The 17,205-nt window shown below is 52.8% G+C and overlaps 2 protein-coding genes across 4 annotated transcripts; one reads left to right on the top strand and one right to left on the bottom strand.

Moving 5' to 3' along the window:
- Positions 1–42: 42 nt before the first annotated feature.
- On the bottom strand, positions 43–3,522 carry MAD2L1BP (MAD2L1 binding protein). The gene is made up of 2 exons (XM_075496154.1): positions 3,024–3,522; positions 43–2,391 (listed from the first exon to the last, which is right to left on the bottom strand). The coding sequence occupies exons 1-2, from the start codon at positions 3,318–3,320 to the stop codon at positions 1,861–1,863; spliced, it is 828 nt and encodes a 275-aa protein (XP_075352269.1). The 5' UTR covers positions 3,321–3,522; the 3' UTR covers positions 43–1,860.
- Positions 3,523–3,564: 42 nt separating this feature from the next.
- GTPBP2 (GTP binding protein 2) lies at positions 3,565–15,977 on the top strand. Of its 3 annotated transcripts, none has more exons than XM_075496152.1 (12): positions 3,565–3,781; positions 7,436–7,462; positions 8,100–8,284; positions 8,589–8,697; positions 9,247–9,444; positions 9,726–9,900; positions 10,542–10,761; positions 11,195–11,330; positions 11,739–11,797; positions 12,630–12,804; positions 13,083–13,247; positions 13,675–15,977. In XM_075496152.1, the coding sequence occupies exons 1-12, from the start codon at positions 3,674–3,676 to the stop codon at positions 13,870–13,872; spliced, it is 1,755 nt and encodes a 584-aa protein (XP_075352267.1). In that variant the 5' UTR covers positions 3,565–3,673; the 3' UTR covers positions 13,873–15,977. The 3 variants fall into 3 exon arrangements, with proteins under 3 accessions (XP_075352267.1, XP_075352265.1, XP_075352266.1); XM_075496150.1 differs by lacking the exon at positions 3,565–3,781 and adding an exon at positions 4,854–5,057; XM_075496151.1 differs by lacking the exon at positions 3,565–3,781 and adding an exon at positions 4,855–5,057 and having other exon boundaries at positions 12,633–12,804.
- Positions 15,978–17,205: the final 1,228 nt, after the last annotated feature.

The raw sequence follows: 17,205 nt of genomic DNA, 5'->3' as shown, positions 1-17,205 counted from the left end.
TTTTGATAATGATTATAGCACTAAACTTGTTAATCAAGCTCTAAAGCTCTTCATAAGAAAAAAAAAAAGCATCTTGTCTTCTTTCATTCCCAGCACCATATCATTGCTGCATTCATAGTTCAAGTATAACAGAATATGTAAACAGTTTAATGCAGTAACATTGCACTCATTTGGGGAAGAGAGTAGAAAGGAACTGGTCCCTTGTTCCTCAGAACCAAGGCTTCTGTTCAAAAGCTTCTTTAAATACTTGAGTGCTAGCATTCTTAAATATGCATTACAAGCAGCTTTGGTGGAAGGGTTTTGATCTACTGAGCACAAACACTCCTACGTTCAAGTTATATTTCATTCAAGAGACCTGCAATTACATATTCAAGTGGGCAGCTGCACATAAGGCAGCTTTCTTCATTCTAGCAGTTTTTCCCCTAGAGCTAGCTTTAGCAGTTACTACACATTGTAAGCAGTTGTTAATGGATAATAAGGCAGAGACAGCACTCCTAGTGTTCTCCAAGCTCAAAAATATCAACTTAATTTCCTCCTAGTTCTATAATCTCATTCCATTCCGAAAGGTCAAAGTTAAAATAGAAACCAAGTGTAGAGGATTACTTCAACCTTTACCCTCCTTTCAAAGGATTTTTACCACCCCATCGTGCAATTTTTGCTAGCAAGAAACTGCAAGCAACCTCACTACCAGTAGGCTCGAGTTTCTCTTCAAATGGGATAGAGCTATTAAGCTCATTACATTACAGATACATACCCAGCTGACTAAAGAGAACTCCAGCAGTCCTGACACACCATACTCTAAGGGTTTCTCTCCCTCTCTCCCATTCTGCACTAGACACCAGGCCAGAATAAAGGGTTCAAGTTCTGCTTCCAAGTAATACATTCTGACTTAGAACAGGAATTTGACAGGTAAAGATAGTGCTGAACTTGATCACACTCCCCTCACCTCTTCTTCACATTTCAGAAACATTTAGAGTCTAAGACTAAGACTTCCAAGAGGTAAAAGTAAGTAAGAAACTAACTTTTTTTGTTGTTGTTTTAAGTGAGAATAAGCTAGCATATTGGGGCAGGAGTCCTAACTTCCTCTGAAGAAGGTTTTAATTTTAACTGTGTATCTAACTGATTGTCAGGGCTGTTGGACTAAAGGCTAGTAAAAAAAATAGGAAGATGTGCTTCCCTGCCTCTACTGGACTGACTGCTCAACCTCTTTTCATCACCAGTACAAGACAGTGCCAGGTACAAGACCTCCCAATTGCTGAGAAGTCCCACTCTTTGGATTATTAAGTAACTGAAACTGAGTTATGGAGAAGCCTAATTTTATCAAATAGATGGGCAAACACTTGAGTATTCAAGCCTGATCAGACTGTAGGGAAAGGTCTCCTTTTACAGGAATAGGGTAGGTAAGAATGGTTATGGCCTTTATAGTAAAGGCCAAGTGTATTAATAATCACATACATTATCTAGAGTCCCAAACAATCAGCTAATGTAGTAATTATTACCAGAAAAACGGCCACATTAAAACTCAGGAGAGAGAAGGCTGTATCCAGTATTTGCCAGTTCAGTAAGCATGTGGCAGGAAAGTTTTACTCCCAACGCACCAATTCTCCTCCTGTGCCACAACTCAGGTCCCTAAAGAATCACTGTATCTGTGTGCAACTGTGTCTTAAAGGGTTGTTGAAAGCAAATACAATTCAGGAGATGAAGACAGATGAACACAGTCAAGCTACAGGAAGGCAGTAGATGCCCTGGAGAAGAGATCCAGACAGACAAGAACATGCGGTTACATTTGATAAAGTTATTATCACTTAAAGCAGCACCAAAGGTTATTCAATATTCCATTAAAGTTCTACAGAGCACAGGTCATTCATGAAAGCCTTTGAGCGTCACTGGTGCTTGAAACCAGACATAGTCCTCCCAAGCAGAAGTCATATGTTGAGGAGGCGAGGCACTTATGTTGATGTCTCCATCACAGGACAAGTTAACAGTTAGTTTCTTCCCTCGGGTTGGCACTTTATAGTTGAGCTTGGGCCGGAACCAATCAACACCACAATCGCGGTGTCCTTGGAGCATAACAACAGTGCCCATGACAGGGAGAGCCTTAAGTTCACTGAAGACATCCGCAACGAAGAGTGAATGAAAGAGCTTGCGAACACAGGATGCAGTTTTCAGGCTCTCCTCAGCACTGCCCTCACAGATACCCTCCAAGTTGAGCTCATAGAGCTCCTTGGGGCTCATGACATTGCCTCCAAGTAGAATAAGAACCCGAGGAACCAGTGTCAAACTAAACATTACTTCCAAGTGCTGGAGCACTCCCTCCAGCTCCATCAGCGCCTGCTGGCACTTCTTGCTTGCCAGGTCCATGGAGGGTGGCTTCTTAATCACATCTCCATCCTGGAAAACAAAACAAAGCCAAGATTAGTACATATCTGTATTAGGACATATTAGTCCTAATACACTCTTCAGAAAGCATGGCCTATCCCATCCCTGAAAGTCAAGGAAGGTTCAAAGGGTTTTATGCCCTTTTTAAGAGATATAGGTACCCACATATAGAATGAGGAGGTCCAAGAGGAACACAAAAGGCCACTCTATAGCTGCTCAGTTTGAATCTCTATCACACTACTGATGAATTCCCGCAAGAATTAGAAGCCCCCTCTTTTAAAGATCAGCTATCACTCCAAAACCACTTAACATTAATTTTTTCTTAGAGTTGTTTGAGTAACAAACAAAACAGTGACATGCTTTGAGCAGAAAGGGCGACAACAAGAGATAAACAGTAACTTGTTGAGACCTTTAGCCACCTAACCTAAAGGTGTTGTTTTTTTTTAATGAAGTTGTGGTAACATTTAAGGATACAGCTGCAATAAGCGCTTTACTTTAGAAGCAGTTGACCCATTAAAATACGAGTTACTGAGCTAGAATAGTTAGCTTGACAGGCAAAACTCAAACGCCGCCTCTGCGGCACAGCCGCCCCTGGGCCCAGGGGTCCCCCCGGCCTTCCCCCGCACCGCCACGGCCCCCCTCACCTGCGCCGCCCGCCGGCAGAAGTAGGTGAGCTGCTCATAGGGCAGCGGGAGCTGGTGCCGCTGGTGCAGGACGTGCTTGAGGAGCTCGCAGGCGAAGCGGCAGCAGCTCTCCCGGCTCACAGCGCCCGGGAACACCACGGACACCGAGGGGCAGGCCGCCGCCGCCGGCCCGCTCCGCCGAGACCTCATGCCGCCACCACGATCCAGGGCTGGCGGCGCCTCAGTTATAAGGAGCGGGGATGGGGGAGAGGTCGCTCGGGCGGGAGCAGAAGCTACCGCAACTCCAGGAGCCGCCATTTTCTAGCCAGGGGAGGGCGGCCGGCTGGGATTTGAATGGCCGCCGCCGCAGGGTATCATGGGAGTGGCGGAGGGTCGGCCCCGCGTGGCTTCCGGCGGTGCAGGCGCCATGTTTGGTGGGGAGGAGCGGGGTTTCCGCCCGGCGGCTCGTCCCGGCTCGGGAGGAGCAGGGTCCGTGGGCAGCCCCGCCCCGCCCCGCCCCTCCCCGCCCGCTTCTCCTGCTCTGGGCTTGGCAGCCTCGCGGGGAGCAAGTGCAGGGGCCGTTGCCGGGGTGCTCGGTGGGGCTAACGACCGCCGCGCTGAGGAGGCACCGCGGCGGCAGGCCTAGGTGCCCCAGCCCGGCCGTGGGCGCCATGAGCTGCGGCTGCCTCCTTGCAGGGCTGCCCGGGGGGCTCCGGAAAACAGGTCAACTGGTTTTCGCCCCGCACTGTGCTGGGGCCCACCCAGAGCACATCCGCAAGGTGCGCGGCAGTGAGGGAGCAAAGCCCCGCCGGCCGCCCCCGGGCCGCTGAACTCCCTCCGCCTCCGGCTGGCAGCCGGGTTGGCTGCGGTCCCTTGCAGAGGAACTCCCTTCGCCCCGCGGCGGGCTCTCCTCCTCTCGCAGCTGGGAGGCGGAGGCGAGGAGCGCGCAGTGAGTGGGAGCTGCCGTGTTTGGAAACAACGTGGCCGCAGCCCCATTGGGTGCTGCCTCCAAAACACGGCGAGGGGAGGGCGGGCGCTGCGGGGGGGTGGCGGGAGGAGCCGCTCCCCGGCGTTGGCGGCGGGCGGGGTTCCTGTAGGGCAACCTCGGCTGCTTGTTAAAAGTGCCGAGGAGTGTGAAAGTTTTACAAACGCTAAGCAAGCATCGCCCTCCCCAGGGGATGCGGCGGAGAAAAGCGAGGCTTGTGGCGGTGGCATGGGAGGCTGGCAAAACACTCGGTGAGGGGACGCGGCGCACGGCAGGAGGGTCTGTTGCTGGAGCTTAAGGCTCCTTCGGGAGCTAGAAGGGTAGCTTAAAGCTGTCCTTCGGGATAGCTCCGTACGGGGCTGCTGCCTCTGTGTAGTTACGAGGTACCTCCAATGCCAAACACCTTCAAAAACGTTCTAGCTCCCCGATGCCAGTCAGAACGGGTGCTGATCGGTTGCTGTCACTGAACAGGGGAGCCGGGGCTCTGCCCCGCCGCAAAGCCTGTGAACTGCCAAAGGGGAAACCCGCGGACACCGGCAGATCCCGGAGGGCAGGGCCGGGGGAGCGGCGGCATCCCGCGCGTTGCCCGCCGCGGCCGTCAGGCGGCGCCCCCTCCCTCGGACTCCAACTCCCATCTGCCCCTGCGGAGGGAGCCCATAAGGGAGCGAGCGCGTTGCGCCGCGAGGTGCGCCGGGAGCTGTAGTTGTGAGCGGGCTGAGGCGCGGGGTGTGCTGGGAGTTGTAGGCTGGCAGCTGGCGGCGGGCGGGACTCGGTTTCCCGTGGCGCCGCGCGGCGGTTGCTGACGCCGGGGCCGGGGCGGCGGGGCCGGGGCGGGGAGCCCGGGAGGGGAGCGGGCGCCGCACCGGGGCGGCGGGGCCGCGCCGGCCGCCATGGACTCACGGGTGTCGGAGCTGTTCGGGGGCTGCTGCCGGCCGGCGGGCGGTGGGGCGGGCGGGGCGCTGCGCGGGCGCGGGGGGGCCGCGCCCGGCGGCGGCGGCTCGAAGGCGAAGAAGAAGAACGGGCGGAGCCGGGGGGGAAAGGCCAACAACCCGCCGTACCTGCCGCCCGAGGTGAGCTCCCCCGGCCGGGCCAATGGCCGCCGCGTCCCGTCAGCCGCGGAGGGGGCGCCCCCCGCCCCGGGGCCTGCCGCCGCGGGGGCCCGCACCGCTCCTGTCAGGGCCGGGCAGGGCCCGGGGGCGGCGGGCGCCGCCGCTGCGGGGCTGGAGGGGGCGGAGGGATGGTGTGTCCCCCCGAGCGGCTCGGTGCGACGCGGGCTTGCCGCCCCGCGGCAGCCCCGGACCCTGGCAGGTTTGGTCGCGGTCAGACTGGAGGCAGTTTCTGGAGAGGCTCGGCCGGGGGTCGTGCCGGGGTTGGGCTAGCAGCCTTGCGGGCCGTCCTGCAGCCCCGGCCCCGAGAGCGGTGTGCCCTTCTGCCCCGGTCTCTCCTCCGGGGTTTGACGTGGCAGCGCACAGTGCTTGTGCGCACAGTGCTTGTGCCCCCAGTGCCAGCGAGCTCCCTGCCTGGTCCACCAAACCCTGTCCGTTAGTAGTACCTCACTGCCTGGCATCTGTCTGTGGGTGCTTTGCCGTCTGGGAACTAAATAGCTTCGGAAATAAAGCTTTGCTCAACTCGTAGTCCCGAGCATCCTGTTCGCATCTCTCCCTGAGAGCCGATCTGGTGGGTGTAAGTCCCTTTCCAGCTGCCAAACTCATAGACATTGCTCAGCAGGTTCTAGTGACTCCCTTCCCAGCTAATTTGGCAACTGTTTTCTTACATGGAGATGCAGACAGTACTGACAGAGTGCGAGGCACTTGCCTCTTGCAGCAGGAAAAGATGGCATTGGTAGTAAGTGGGTGTGTTGGTTAGTTCAAGCAGTTGGCACCGCACTAATAGGACTGCCACTGTGGGGAGTGTTACATTGCCCTGGAGTTGATTGCTTGGCCCACTCAGTGAGCTTTCTGTAAAATATATAAGAGCCTGTGCTGGGAGAGAGCAATTCCTCCACAAGGCAGGGCTGTGACTCTTGGCAAGAAGGGAAAACAGTGCTTTGCTACTGTTAGATCTTCTCCCCGGGCAGGATTGTCCCCTGCAGCCGCAGTTTAGTTTTCGTTCCTTTCAGCTGGACGCTGGAGAGCGCCCTGTGGTTTCAGCACAGCTTCCTGTCCCTGGCTACCCTGTGCAGTTATGTGGCCCAGCAAGTCTAGGCTTGTTGCTTTTCTAGTCTCAGCTGCCTTGAAAGAGACCCCACCCCCTTATTTAGAGGACACACAGTATGTGTGTTTTTCTTAGAGCTGGAAAGCTGGTAGATGGTTAAGAGGGGAAAACCTGCAAGTACCCTTTTCTCAGTGCACAGCTCCACTGCCCGAGAGCTGAGCTGACAGTTCAGAACTTCCCTCTGTTGGCCTTTTGCCACCATAAGCACTGCTGTGGTTAGGAGCTGAGCTAGAAGGCAAGGAGAGGGCTATTGCCTCTCCTGACATGCAAATCGGTGTCCAGAGGAAAAGGAAGCGCTTAGTGTTGGCAGCCCCATTTAGTCTGCCAGAGTACTTGGCTTCCTGCAGGCTCCAGCCCTTTCTCAGTGGTCCTTAGACCAAATCAGTGGGAAAATTACTTCAATATTGGCTATACATTCTCTTTGGAAAGCTGGAGCCTGTTGTGGTTGGAGTGAGCTTGGTGAGTACCCAGGCCTTTCTGTGACAACCCAGTCTGGCTCCAGCCCTTCCTGGGAAAGTTCTTCTGAGCACGTTGTGTACAGACAGTCCCGATCAGATCTGGTTCTCCAGAACTGTCAGGCCAGTGACCAGCTTGCTGTACTGCAAAGAAGTTAGTAGCTTGCTTCCTTATGTCTGTTAGTCTTTCTCTCTTGCAGAGAGAAAATACGCAAGAATATGGAAAGGAGTCAATGAAAAACTAATTGAGTGAGGGAAGGTATCAGTGTGCAGGAGAGGAGGCAGTGACTTTTGTTCCCAGTCCCCTGTTTCTGTGCACATTGGGTGGATGGAAGCTGCTGGATAGGTGGGAGTGGGATGCTGTGGGTAGCATTGTGCGTCATGGATGGGTGAGGGGGAAGACTTTTAATCATATGCTGGTCTGTGCCTTTCTGAAACTGGAACTCTCTCTCTGTGACTGTTAGACTGGCCCTATTCTTTACTGGCAGTAAAAAAAATCCCCCCAAAACAGTATCTCCCCCTGTGTCCCTTTCTAGTTTTGTGTTCTGGCTTTCATGTGGGATGTGGGATGCAAACAGCAGAAACAAACCTAAAGTAAGTTCCAGTTGAGTGTAGGAATGAATGGCAGAAGAGGCTGTGACCTAATACAGTATATTTCTGCCACTTTCCCTCTCTCTGAAACCATCAGCACGAGCTGCAGTGTCTGGGCAACTGATGCCTATAGAAGTCCCTGCTGGCACAGCATCTAACCTTTCTGTCTTGTTTCATTCTCTGACCAGGCAGAAGATGGGAACATCGAGTACAAGGTGAGCCTTTTAGGTTGCAGAAGGAGGTCTTCCTCCCAGAGGGTTATTTTGCAGTGAGTAACTTCACCAAAGACAGCATATGGGGAACATGTCCAAGGAAGGGACAGAAAAGTGGACACTGTACTAAGGAATTATCAGTCATCTTCTGTGTCTCTGCCTAGCGATACCCAGTATGCTGAGCTGGAAGAGTTTGATCTCAGTACTCATTTTTAGGAATCTGTTTTAGGAGATGAGACCCACTGTGTTTTTCCTGAAATCTTCCTTTTGAGAGAGAGCCACAGGTGTCCCTGATAATTAATTTGTCACTTTCTTGTGGCTATTCTGCCATTTGCACTTACTTGGCTCCTGTGTCACAGATAGGTCCCACAGCGTTGTCTTTACCCCCACAGCAGGCAGGGTACAGATCCCTTTGGCAAGATGCAGAAAAGTTCTTCCATCATATGTATGCACCTTTGTGAAACCCTTTCTCACCTGTCCTATAGCTTCTGTGCAGACACTAACATGGGCTGTGTTTTCTAGAGGTGGGTCAGAGTTGGGGGCATTGCTTCATGGTGTTGGGTTAGAGAGCTGCTGGCTTGGGCAATGGGATTCCCTCTGCATCCAGGTGGTGACTATAACTACCCCCTCCGTTAAACAGCTAAAGCTAGTGAATCCCTCACAATATCGCTTTGAGCACCTGGTGACACAGATGAAATGGCGACTACAGGAAGGCCGAGGTGAGGCCGTCTATCAGATCGGCGTGGAGGACAACGGGCTGCTGGTGGGCCTCTCAGAGGAGGAGATGCGTGCCTCGCTCAAGACACTGCGCCGTATGGCAGAGAAGTATGTGTTCCCTTTCATGCAGGACCCGCAGGCATAAACAGCCTCCAGTAGAGAGGGTCTGCCTCAGGAGTCCCCTGAGGAACTGGTGGCTCCATTCTACAAAGCCTCTGTATGACTGAAATTCCCTCATCATGAGGCTCTGGAAATACGAAGGTAGTTATAGGGCTTTTGGCTGGAAGCTTGAGGCTCTTTCCCTGCTATCCCCAGCTTTCATCCCATTCACTTTGCCAGCTGTGATTCTAGAAGTGCAAGAGCTGCTGAGTACAAGTGTGTCTCTCACTCCTTCCTTTCGTGTTTGTGGCAGGGTTGGGGCTGACATTACGGTGCTGCGGGAGAGGGAGGTTGATTACGACAGCGACGTTCCAAGGAAGATAACGGAGGTGCTTGTCCGAAAGGTGCCTGACAACCAGCAGGTAGGGATCTGCGACTTGGCCATCCTCTCCTGCTGGAGACTTAGAGGCTTTATACAAGCAGCTTCCTTTTGGGATGAGAGCCCAAACCCTAGAGGCACTTTGTCATAGATCGGCCCATAGCAGCTGCTTTAAAGAGCTGCCAGAGGGAGACTTGATGATAATGCTTTTCATCTCCAAATTGTGGTTGAGGCACATACCAGTAGGGGAAATTGCCTGGATCAGAGGTGAGAAATTACTTCCCTTCTACGGCAACAGTTCTGATGCAGGCCAGTGTGCAAACAAGGAAGGATTTAGAGGTCCTGCTGCAGCAAATGGCCTTTTTTGTGATATCAAAGCCTGATGTGTTGCATCACAACTCTAGAGAGTGTATCACAACTCCCAGGCAGTGGTTTGCTGGGAGCAAGAGCAGAATCCGAGCAAGATTACACTGCACAGTGTCCATCACAGGGAGAAGCTCTCTGAGGCACATCTCCACTGCCATGTAGTGTTCATGCATGCCCAGCACAGCAGCGGTTAAGTTTCATGATTTCTCTGTTCTTCTTCCTGTAGTTCTTAGACCTGCGAGTAGCTGTGCTGGGGAATGTGGACTCGGGGAAGTCAACCCTGTTGGGTGTCCTAACACAAGGAGAGCTGGACAATGGGCGGGGCAGAGCACGCCTCAACCTCTTCCGGCATCTCCATGAAATCCAGTCAGGAAGAACCTCAAGCATCAGCTTTGAGATCCTCGGCTTCAACAGCAAAGGAGAGGTGAGGGAGTGGGCTGCTGAACTCAGAAAGATGGAGGAGAATAGGACTACCCTCCTGTTACAACTGTGAGTGGGACATGAGGGAAGAGAGGTGGCACAGCTCTGTGTCCCTTTAGCTGAACCTGAGTGCTACTTGTCCATTTGCAGCAGATGTTGTTTCTTGCACCCATGGTGAATGATCTCTCCTCACTAATTCTGAGGTCAAAGTGGATAGACAAGAGCTGGGTTTTCTTCACTTGCCTGCTGGGGCTCCTTCTCTCACTGAGTCCTTATGTTCCTCAGGTGGTAAATTACAGTGACTCCCGAACAGCAGAAGAGATCTGTGAGAGTTCTTCCAAAATGATCACTTTCATTGACCTGGCTGGCCACCACAAGTATCTGAAAACAACCATCTTCGGCCTCACCAGCTACTGCCCAGACTTTGCTATGCTGGTGGTTAGCGCCAACACTGGCATTGGTGAGTGTTGCCTTGCCCGCATGGATTGACAGCAACGTGTGAAGAGAAGTGGAGAATGGGGGGAGTGGGTCCTTGTTAGCCGGGAACGGTTGTCAGAAAAAAATATTAGTCTGGAAGCCTCTAATGATTTGTTGTAAGCCAGTGCCTATGAGTGCCTGGGAGGGGAGCAGAGCTGGGATCCTTTTACCAGCTGTAGAACACATTAAACTGTACCCTGGACAGAGAGGCTTTGTTTGGAATTTGAGGCTGTGTTTGTCAGAAAAAAAACCCCAACTTTGACATATTCTTAGGGGTGCTGAATCCTAAAGCCTTGTAAAAAGGCAGCTGGAGTTCTCCCACATCTTTCCTTGACATTTTTGTGGCTGTTTTCTGGCAAACTCTAGCCCAAGAATGAAAAGTACTGCATCTTTCTGAAGCAAATAGATCAGTCACAAAAATTCTTGGTGGTTTTTGTTTTTCTGGACTGATGTTTGGTTTTGTTTAAAAGAATAATTTTGCTTTTTCATTGCCTGATGAACTAAGTAGTTAGGGTGAAATCTCTAGAGTGGGCCTGTGGGGGAGAGTCAGGAGACATAGCTGTCACCTAAACAAGCAACAGTGATGACTGTTACTGCACCTACACTCTCACTTGTCTCCTGCAGCAGGCACAACGCGAGAGCACTTGGGCTTGGCCATGGCCCTCAAGGTCCCCTTCTTCATTGTCGTCAGCAAAGTTGACTTGTGTTCGAAAGCCACCGTGGAACGGACAGTGAAGCAGCTGGAGCGAATCTTGAAGCAGCCAGGCTGCAACAAGCTCCCCCTGCTTGTGAACTCAGATGACGACGCTGTTACAGCAGCACAGCAGTTTGCACAGTCTCCCAAGTAAGGGAGCATTCCTTTCTTCTGCTGGGAGCAGGCAATTCAGACTGGGCTGCTGTGCAGAGCTGGGGAAGGGCGACCACAGGGGAGGCAACCACATCTTGAACATCTTGGTTCCTCATCAAGTTTCCTACCTTTGCATTCTGCAAGAAGGCATTTACCCCTCCTAGGCCTTTTTCTGGGCTCTGGGAGCAGAAGGTGCCTGAGGCTGCACTGGAGTTACTTCTCCATGACAGAAGTGTGGGTTGGCAGGGGACTGGTGCCTCGACCAACCATTGAGGCAGCGGTTACTGCAGAGTTGTACCTAGCCCTCCCACTCTAGCCCTTTATCACTGTAGTCTGTCCTCTTGCTAGACTCGGTAGAATCAGAATGGCAGCCACCTTCTGCAGCTGCGCTCTGGCCTTCTGCTTATTCCTGTCTATTTGTGTTTCACAGCATCACCCCGATCTTCACACTATCCAGTGTTTCTGGGGAGAACCTGGATCTCTTAAAAGTCTTCCTCAACATCCTCCCTCCACTGACCAACAGTAAAGAGCAGGAAGAACTGATGCAGCAACTCACAGAGTTTCAGGTGCGTAAGGGTAGTTTGTTTCCAGTTCTGGTACTGCACTCATTGCTGTGACATGTGACAAACATCTGGGGGATCTGGACACCATGGGGAGGGATGTGGTGAACTCCTGGTCTATTGGGAGACATTAAAGTAAAGAAAGGGCTCGCTCTGAAAAAAGCCCATTGGGCTGGGCTCTGGCCTAACCAAGGGATGCCCACCTCGGGGATAAGATTGTTTCTCTGATTGCCACTTAAAAGGCAGAGGTTCCTCTAATGGGAAGGTAGTGGGAGCTGGTGAAAGCTCTGAGATGGTGTCTGATGACCAGCAGAGAGCTCACCTCCCTCCACACAAGGGGTGGGCACCTTGTCCTCATTCTGGAGTGCTATTTCACAGCTGTCTGAGCAGCTTATTCTTGTTGCCTTGCTGCAGGTTGATGAAATTTATACTGTGCCAGAGGTGGGGACTGTTGTGGGAGGAACTCTGTCGAGGTAAGTGAGGCCAGGCAGACAATTGTGGGTGTGAATGGTTGCTGGAGTTCCCACAAGGTTAGAGTCACCCACTGCAGATGTGGAAGCAGTGCAAGGTGCTGCCGGATGACTGAGCCAAGTAAGGGTAAAGCCCTACAGGGTGTTGGGAGGTGCCATGAGTAGACCATTGGTCATGTGGTGGCAAGCAGAGAGTCTGCTCTAAAGTTGCTGGATTAGGAATGAGACCTGTAGCATCCTGAAGGAGGGCATGCTGGGACCCAGAGCTGGCAGAGGTTAGCCATGATCCCAAGGCATTGCTTTCCTCCTTCCTCAAGCAGGGGGAGGAAAGGTAGAGGGCAAGTCCTTCAGTCCCAGCAGAGGTTAACTGCATGCTACCCCATGAGAAGGCAGCTGTCCCTCAGTGTTCAGGAGTGATCAGAGCAGTTTGGCTACCAGTGCATCCACACAGAACAGGCGTCAACTGCAGTCTCTCCAGCAGAAACAATGCAGCGTGGCAGAGCACTGGGGACGGAATGGCCCCTGTCTGTACCTGGTATTCTTAGGAGGGATAGTGTGGCTTTTGCTCCTACTGTAGGAAATCCCTGTTCCCACCAGCTTTGCATCCCTGTTAGTTGGTCCTGGGTAAGAGTCCAAGGACACTCACCTCCTTGGCCTTGGGGAGTTTGTGCAGGTTGATCTTGGAGGGTGAAATTTCTTCCTTGTCTCCTGATGAACTCTGTCCTGCTCTTCTGGCTTAGTGGTGGACTTGGCAGTGCTAGGTTAACAGTTGTTATGGACTTGATGATCTTAAAGGTCTTTTCCAACCTAAACGATTCTATGATTCTGCCCTGAGCAGTGGGATCTGCCGAGAAGGGGAGAACCTGGTGGTTGGTCCCACTGACGACGGGAAGTTCCTCCGGCTGAAAGTGTGCAGTATCCAACGCAACCGCTCTGCCTGCCGTGTGCTGCGGGCTGGGCAGGCGGCCACACTGGCCCTCGGACCCTTCGACCGCTCCCTGCTGCGCAAGGTGAGTCCTGCTGTTGCCAGGTTGCTCACTGGTTCGGTGAGCAGGACTGGAGGCTTCCCTGGAGACCCCCATTGGTAGGGTGGGAATGAAGTAGAGATGTTTGCAGGAAACTTGCTGGAAGGGGAGGAAATGGCCAGGCTACGAAGTAGGATGAGTACAAGGCTGAGAATGGGATGCAAGCCCAAGTCACAGAGTGGAGATGTGTTTGTGGTTTTGGGGGCTGTTCAGAAGCAAGGGGACTTGGCCCTAACTGGTCTGCGCTTTGGGTTGTTATACAGGGCATGGTCATGGTGAGCCCAGAAATGAACCCTACCATCTGCTCAGTGTTTGAAGCCGAGATCGTGCTGTTGTTCCATGCCACAACTTTCCGGAAAGGGTTTCAGGTGACGGTGCATGTGGGGAACGTGCGACAGACTGCTATCGTGGAGAAGATCCACGGAAAGGTAGGCATGGGAGGAAAGGGGAGGAAGATGGACCTCCCTGTGGGGTTTGTTGGGATTCCACTGTGCCCTCTAATAAAGCTAGGGGCTACTGGTATCTTGGGTAGCTGTGTCCCTTCCTAGGAGCACACTCCATCCCTTTATCCTGCCTATTTGGTTGCTTTTCCTCCCAACATGTTAAAGAATTCCCTCCTCACAAAACAACTAGCATGATGGACTACAGCAAGACTGTGAAGGGAGGTGAACTCTCCATTCTCCAGAGCTTGTGTCATCCTGTCTCCCCTTTGCATACAATAAAGGGAAGGGCTCAAGCCATGCAGTCTGAGGGAGGCAACCTGCTCATTTGCCTCATCTTTTTAGCATCCGCATGCATCTCTCCTGCATGCATTGGTATGATAGATGGGTCTAAGCTCTCCCTTCTTTTTTTTAGGACAAGCTGCGGACAGGAGAGAAGGCAGTCGTCTGTTTCAGGTTCATCAAGCATCCTGAATACTTGAAGATCGGAGCTAAGCTGCTTTTCCGTGAAGGAGTCACCAAAGGCATTGGGCATGTCACTGACCTCCAAGCCATCACCACCAAAGAAAACGGCCTGGAGGAGTCCCTGGGGCCCGGACAGCTGAGCTTCTGACTACCACTAGGTCAGAGAGATCTCCACTCACCAACACCCAGGGAGAAGGATGGAAGCTCCCGTGGCTCGCTGAGTGATGCCTGGAGCTGCTGCTGTCCCATTCTAGCGTGGGTGTCCCTCCTCTGCACTGTGAGATGGAGCCTGGGAGAATTTCTCACATTCAGTGCCGTACATGGGGCAAGTTAAGCATGTTCTCCACATCGCCTGCAGCTTTTGTTACCCTGCCCTTGTTCAGAATAGATCAGAGGCACCTGCAGACCTGGGCAGGCAAGTTCTGCTGTTGTTTACTGTTTGAAAATTACTGGTTGGGAGGAGCAGAACCCTTGAAGACTAGCAGTGAAGGGATGTTTTTCCATCTCTGACACAAGATCTGGTCCCATTTCTGCTCACTGAGCACTGGATTGGTAACAATCCTCTCTTGAGTCATCCTGCAGCACATCCTTCTGGGCAGAGGATGGAAGAGGCCCTGCTACCCACAACAGGGGCTTGGTTGAACCTCTCAGAATGCATTCAGGACACTTTTTAACCGTTTTAATCTTGGTTGGCTTTAATCTGCTGTGTGTCCATTTGTGTGTTGGTTTTTGCATTACTCCAATCTGAGTGTCTTACTGTTGGACAAATGTCCTGTTCCCCACTCACATGTACACACTCCTTCAGCATCCTGCTTTCTGACTCCTGGAAAGCTGTGGCTGCTCCGAGTGGCGCAGCCTCCCGACGTAACATCGTGAAGACAGAGTTTGCACTTGTATCTGTTCCTTGCAGCAGCTGGGCAGGAGGCCGTTCTGTGGAGCAGAGCGGGGCCTGGGCCTGTGCTGGTGTGTGCAGGTTGTTTCCATGGATGTTCGGCTGATGGTGTCGTCTGCACGTTGGCAGCAGTGGTTTGCAGTGGGCTCCCTGGTGTGGCTGTTCCAGGTCCCGGCCCAGCTTGGTCCTCACATGCTTGCCTTAATGTGTGAGGAGGACAGGCTGTGTTACTAACACAAAACCAGGTGACTTCTGTTGTTTAGGTGTGATTTGACAGTGGCGTGATTTTATTTCTGTTTCTCCTGGAGGAAGAATTCTTTTCTTTCCCTTGCCACTGGGGTTTGTTGTCAGAGGAGAGCTGATGTTGGCAGCAAGGACTCTGTGCACAAAGAGTGGAGCACTTTTGTCTCCCTCTTGCTGTAGTGCAGCTCCCCTGTGTAGCCTGGAGGGTGCAGCAGGGGCTGTATAGCTGTACATAGGTTTTTCATTTTATTGTTGACTGTTAGACCAAATGTGTCTACTGTGAGCAACAGGCCTTCAGCCAGCCCTGTCACATGGCATGGTGGCCTGCCAGCCCTGACCGAAGAGGAGGGCGAGGGCCTGTGGTAGCACTTGGACACCCAAACAGCCCTTCTACCACCCTGAGAGCAATTTCTGCTTCTGGGCTGCTGGCACAGGCAGTGCCTGCGGGGCTGAGCGGCCCGTGCTGATCTGTGGATGTTGCAAAGTGGTGCTCTCCGCTGGGCTGGGCTCTGGCAGTGGGGAGGTGGCGGCTGTGCCCTGCGAAGAGCATGCTGAGGCATGGGGAAGCCGGTGGAATAGTGGTATCAATGAAGGGATTCAGAGGCAGCTCAGTAGTGACAGGAGTGACCTGTCCCTTGGCGGGAGCACTGACCCAGCGAAAATCGGCTTCTTCCCCATCAGCCCAGCACTGAGACAGCAGCTGCTGGCTCAGGGTCGCTGCTCACGCAGGATCCCTCTTTCTTCCCATGCTGGCAGTGGTCTGGGTGTTACAGTGACATCGTCTTGCCTGCAAGAAGGACAGATCCAGCTGCCAGCAGGCTCTTCCCTTTGGTGCTAGTGGGTCACAAAAAAAGCTGCCTGGGGGGTGGGGGGGGACTCCAGCTGTTTGCAGCAGCCCTGGTGTTTTCTGCCCCAAAGCGGGCATGGGGTGCTGTGACATTCTCTGAAGTAGCTGATGGCCGGTCTCACCTTGTCCCTGCCATCTGTGGCATGACTGTTCTTGGTGCCATGCTCTTCATAATTGCTGTTTTGTTGTCTTGAATTTTTCTAATGCTGGAGGTTGTCCCTGTTTCCCAAGCATCTATATATAAATGTACAGAATAAAGATGTTTTATTGAGCTTGTTGAGTTGTACAATGAGCGAGGGTGGAGCTGGGCTCTTGCCCTGCTGCCCTTGGAGCTGGGTCACGGTTGGAGATGGCTGCCCTTCACCCCTTCCTAAGCTTCCTGCATTCAGCCCTATAAATACCATCCTGTGGTGTGGAAGGAATGCGTGCGCGCTGCTGTTTACAACCGTGCTCTCCTGGCTTATCTGAGCAAGCCTGGGTGTGCAGCCTGGGGTGACAGGCAGCCACGTCACACTGAGCACAGCGCTTTGGGCTGCTGTGGGTGGAACGGGCTGTGGTGGGTGCTTCCTCACAGCCACAAATTCCCCCGGAGCCTAATTAAAGGGATGCTTTCTAGGGCACACATCTAACTGGTGGTTTGTTTTTAAAAATAGCTTCGACCTTATCAAGGGTTTTGCGACTGCCTTCTCTCCATGACAACAGGTTGTTCCCTTGGGACAAGCAGAGGCAGAAAGGCTTCCCTATGGAGGTGACTTGTGTCACTGGAGGGATTTGCCTGTTCTCAACTTGTTTTTGTGGCACGTAGTGGCATCTGCTGAGTCCGGTCCTGCCAGACACTTAGGAAATGAGATGTGCTGCTGTCACAGGAGCGTGAGGCAACCCTGCCAGACTGGTTGGTACTTCTCTTTACATGAGGACTTTGCGGAAACTTGTCACTTTGCAATGTGAGGACTGTCATTAATGGGAATGACTCTATAATTCTTTCCTCTGCTGATTGCCAGCAGAGCTGCACGCGCCAGAATGAGCTGCTTGTGCTTCCTGAAATCTCACAACTGTGTTGTGAAGTATTAGACCCGCACTGACAGCAACATAGCAGCTTCCCGGCACAGGCTGTCTGCTGGAAGGAGAGCAGTTCAGTGGCTGCAAGTAGGATAGTGTAGTTCAGAAATGAAGGGGAAATAGCACATGCAAATACAGCTGCACTTTGCATCATTATCAGCTGCCTGCAAGGCGCTCTCTCCCTGCTCAGAGAGGGGAAGCCTGCAGCTGATGAAACCCTCTGAAAAGTGTGTTTCCAAACCCCACCCAGTGCTGCCTTGACGTGGCACATTCCTTCCTCCTGCCCTAAGAGCTGAGTTCAAATTATTGGCAGCAGCACTTCTGGTAGATGCTGGCGGGCTCCAGGCAGCTAGCAGCGTAGCACGAGCTGAGCCCTGCTGGGTCTCTTGCCCTGGAGCCAGTCTCACCCTCTCTCAGTGCCCACTTGTCCCCTCCATGAT

Source organism: Mycteria americana, chromosome 3, assembly GCF_035582795.1.
Source record: "Mycteria americana isolate JAX WOST 10 ecotype Jacksonville Zoo and Gardens chromosome 3, USCA_MyAme_1.0, whole genome shotgun sequence".
Classification (NCBI taxonomy): Eukaryota; Metazoa; Chordata; class Aves; order Ciconiiformes; family Ciconiidae; genus Mycteria; species Mycteria americana.
The sequence above is the reverse complement of the archived record's forward strand: the minus strand, read 5'-3'. Positions and strand labels throughout refer to the sequence as shown.